This window comes from Aplysia californica, unplaced genomic scaffold (genome assembly GCF_000002075.1).
Source record: "Aplysia californica isolate F4 #8 unplaced genomic scaffold, AplCal3.0 scaffold00917, whole genome shotgun sequence".
NCBI classification, from domain to species: domain Eukaryota; kingdom Metazoa; phylum Mollusca; class Gastropoda; order Aplysiida; family Aplysiidae; genus Aplysia; species Aplysia californica.
The window spans coordinates 140,829-144,324 of record NW_004798187.1 but is presented as its reverse complement, the minus strand read 5'-3'; the positions used below and the strand labels follow the sequence as shown (position 1 = coordinate 144,324).

General features: G+C 40.5%; 2 protein-coding genes across 2 annotated transcripts in view; one reads left to right on the top strand and one right to left on the bottom strand.

The window, feature by feature from the left end:
• The window catches only part of LOC101853980, a 12,164-nt gene extending 11,539 nt beyond the window's left edge, over nt 1–625 (bottom strand). Inside the window, exon 1 of the mRNA XM_005110616.2 lies at nt 521–625. Within this exon, the coding sequence (XP_005110673.2) occupies nt 521–540 (20 nt within the window). The 5' untranslated portion in view covers nt 541–625. The remainder of the gene's footprint in view (nt 1–520) is intronic.
• A 1,472-nt stretch (nt 626–2,097) lies between these two features.
• LOC101852805 overlaps nt 2,098–3,496 on the top strand; it is a gene marked incomplete in the record, with an annotated part of 13,020 nt that continues 11,621 nt past the window's right edge. The window contains 1 exon segment of the mRNA XM_013089285.2: nt 2,098–3,034.

Here is a 3,496-nt window from a genome sequence, read left to right as displayed (position 1 = left end):
CCCCCCCCCAACTCCTTTTTTCGAAAGAAAACGAAAACCCATTTTAATTAGCCTTGTACGGTACTCTTAAGCTGGGGACTTCAGAAGGGAATGGTTTGTTTTCTTCATTTTGATCAGTCCTGCCTAAGACCAGCCACTTGTCTTAAACGGCCACCTGTATGGCCACCTTTCAGTTTCTTTGCGACAATGGGTGGCCGTCTCACACAGGTTTGACTGTTGTACAATCTATAAGCTCAGAACAAGGACTCAAAGGGATTTTTAAAAACCTAGGGTAAAGAAAATACGAGTTTAGTTTATATTATAGTACTACTATATTATTATTATTATTATCAGTAAACTTATCAAGTGGGTTCCACTTTAAAATATTCCATAGATCTACATAAAACTTTTCACTCATGAAGCCTTTTTTTTTACCGTCCTCTTTTGAAACAGGTTAAGTAAAGAAAGGAAATCAAATCTAAAAAAAATAAATAATTCAAGCCACATTAATAAATTTACCTGAAGTAGATCTAATATCTACCTTAAAATATAATGTGACATCGCGTCCTTCGCCGTTCCAGCGATAAGACAGTCACTTTGGCTCACTATGCCAGCGTCCTGCAAAACGTCGTCCTGGTCTGCTGTGTCGGAGCACTGGGACAATCGAAGCAACAGTTGCAGCCTCGACAGGGAATACTCCTCCATCTTCTGAATACAGACTTCGCCTCTGGGAGCGGACAAGTAGAAAGTCATGGCTACCTTCACCTTCACCTATCTATCCCGTAGACTAGACTGGATGTCCATCGGTGCCGGGGCGCTTTTAAAGATTTGGCTACCAGCTTCTTCCACTCCTTCCGGTCTTCAGTTTTCTTGAGTGTGTCTTTGAGGCCTAGGCCTGTCCATTCCTTGATGTTGTTCTCCCAACTCTTCTTCTTCAGTTACCTGTAAAGAAATAATTTAACAAGTCACTTGAAAGAACATGAGTCTAGAAATCTAGATTTATAGATCTACTGAAATCACGCAGCCAGCTAGGCTAGAATCTAGTTTTAATAATTATATATAGATCTAGATAGATCTAGATCTATAATGTAATATATCCATATATAATATTACGAAGTGACTATTCGGACTCGAGTCCGAATATGAAAAAATGTTATTCGGACTCTGATTCTTGTCCAGCATGACATCACTTCCGACTTCCTGTGCCTCGTGACTCCGGCTTCCTGTCCTGCCTCACTCGTGACTCGCCTCAGGATGGGTAGAGACCGGGATCACTTCGGGCAAAATGGCGATAACTTGTGCCGGAGCCGAGTTTTTATCTTATGATGAATTTGAGGCCGGCCTGAAAAGTTAGAGCGCTTCTAATAAATGTTTATTTGTCAAGAGATCATCAGAAGCAATTAAAGATGGCCCGTTAGCGTGTGTCGGGGTCGGATGGGCGGCCTGCACACATGTGGCTGTGCGTGCGTGTCGGGGAGGGGGGCACTATCGGTCCGGGTGTTGAACGTCGCAAACGCGTCAGTCTCCCCCCTCTCCCCGGCAACTGATCATTATTACAATAATAAGGCTAGTCTTGACGTAGATCTACGTATGGAATCAAAAGTTGCCGTATGCTCAGCTCTACACAGCAACACAACTTTTTCTTGGTAAACAATCGAGATGACACAGGCTTGTGTATTTGAATGAATCGGTCTTTTTTTTTTTACACAGCTCATAATATGCAGGTGCCAGGAGGTCTGTTAATCTTCAATTTTACCTTTTTCTACAACAAAGAAAGTGGGAAACATGGGGGGTGGGGGGGGGGGCGTACCAATGAGGCGGCAGGCATTGGATAGGCAGAAAAGGTGTGGGAGAAACTAAAAAATGGCGGAAAATTGGAAGCACTGAACGATAGATCTATAGAACGAATAGATCTACACTTCCTTTTTTCCGGACCCGAGTCCGAATAACATTTTTTCATATTCAGACTCGGGTCCGAATAAGAATTTTTTTTATTCGGACTCGGGTCCGAATATGAAAGAATGTTATTCGGACTCGAGTCCGAATAATGACGACCATAATATTAGCATTATATCGCCCAATAGCCCAATATAATATAATGTTTAATCTAGATTCTATATATAAGATGTCAAATTATGTACCGCTGGACTGAACAAGTCATTGCACACTTACAAATACTTTTAAAAAAAATAGTTTGTGAGCAAGCGTCTTCTAAATGTTCTCTCAGTCAGTCACAGTGAGAATAGCCTGGCGATTAGGTAGGTTGCCATCTCTCAAAAAAATATCAAACTTCAAAATGAAAGAGTGAGATGTTTGTTAACACTCTGCAGTAGAAAAATAAATTTGAGACTTACCTCGTCTTTTCGCATTTTCTTTTTTCTTCAACTTGGGGTTACCTAGTTTTAGCCTATTTATTATCAAGAGCAACTCATTTTGGTTGACTCTAAACTAGATCCAGTAATACACAGGAACCCTAATCCATAATTCTTTTTTTAAAAGTATTAGAAGCACAAGAAGCAGTAAAGTGCTTTTGAAACACAAGAATGTCTGTGTTACAATAATGATATGATTATTTTATTAACTTTTGTTTGTATTTTAAGAAGATACAGCTTCTCAAGAAAAGTCGCGAATCCGGCCACGATTTTCTTTAACATCTTTAAAATACCAGATATAAGGACAGTAATTTAATAAACAAATAAAGATGACAATAGACTGTGAAAAATGAATCGGACGAAGAAATAAGAAACAGAGACGAAAATGTTTTGTTCTGTGCACTTGTTTAACCCGCACAGAAAGGATCCTTGTTTTTATAGTTTGAGAACATTTACAAACAATAATAGTGTCTTAGTAATGGCCCAAGTTCTGTAATCTGCTTCTCTGCATTGAGCAACGACATTAACTGTTTTTAGGCCTATAGTTTATAGATCTAGACCTACGTCTGTCCTTGAAAATATTGTGTTCATTCAAAAATCGTGCACACCCTTTAGCGGTCGGTTTATTTGAAATTTTCTTTTGGATCCCATTTGGTGCAGGTATTTTGTTGGGCCACCTTCACCTTCACTTTATTTTACTTTATTGGTGAGAATAACCCATGGATGTCTCGCTGTTCTCACCCCCCCCCCATTTTGGTGTTTCATAGCTCCCTCCCCCGGGGTGGGCATGAGGCAAGGACCTTAGGCTGACCTCTCGAAGGCTGATAAATTCACCTAGGCCCTTGTTCGCTTTTTACCGCATGGTGATTGGGAACGAATGATAAACATTTTTCGCCTCTCTGCAATAAAAAACATTTTAGTGAAGGCTCACTACCGACGCTACTGAGTGGGATGTGGGTCCGGCGCCGGCCGGACCATTCATTGTTTACACACTTGCGATAGCAGCTAGGCCTCTCTGCCTGCACACATGATTGTAATCAATTATGGTTCAAGGAACAGAGCGTGTATGAACGTAACGAGACACGAGCACGAGACTCTATTAAAATTTATATATAACTCTTGCACGACGGTTGAAAAATTTTTTT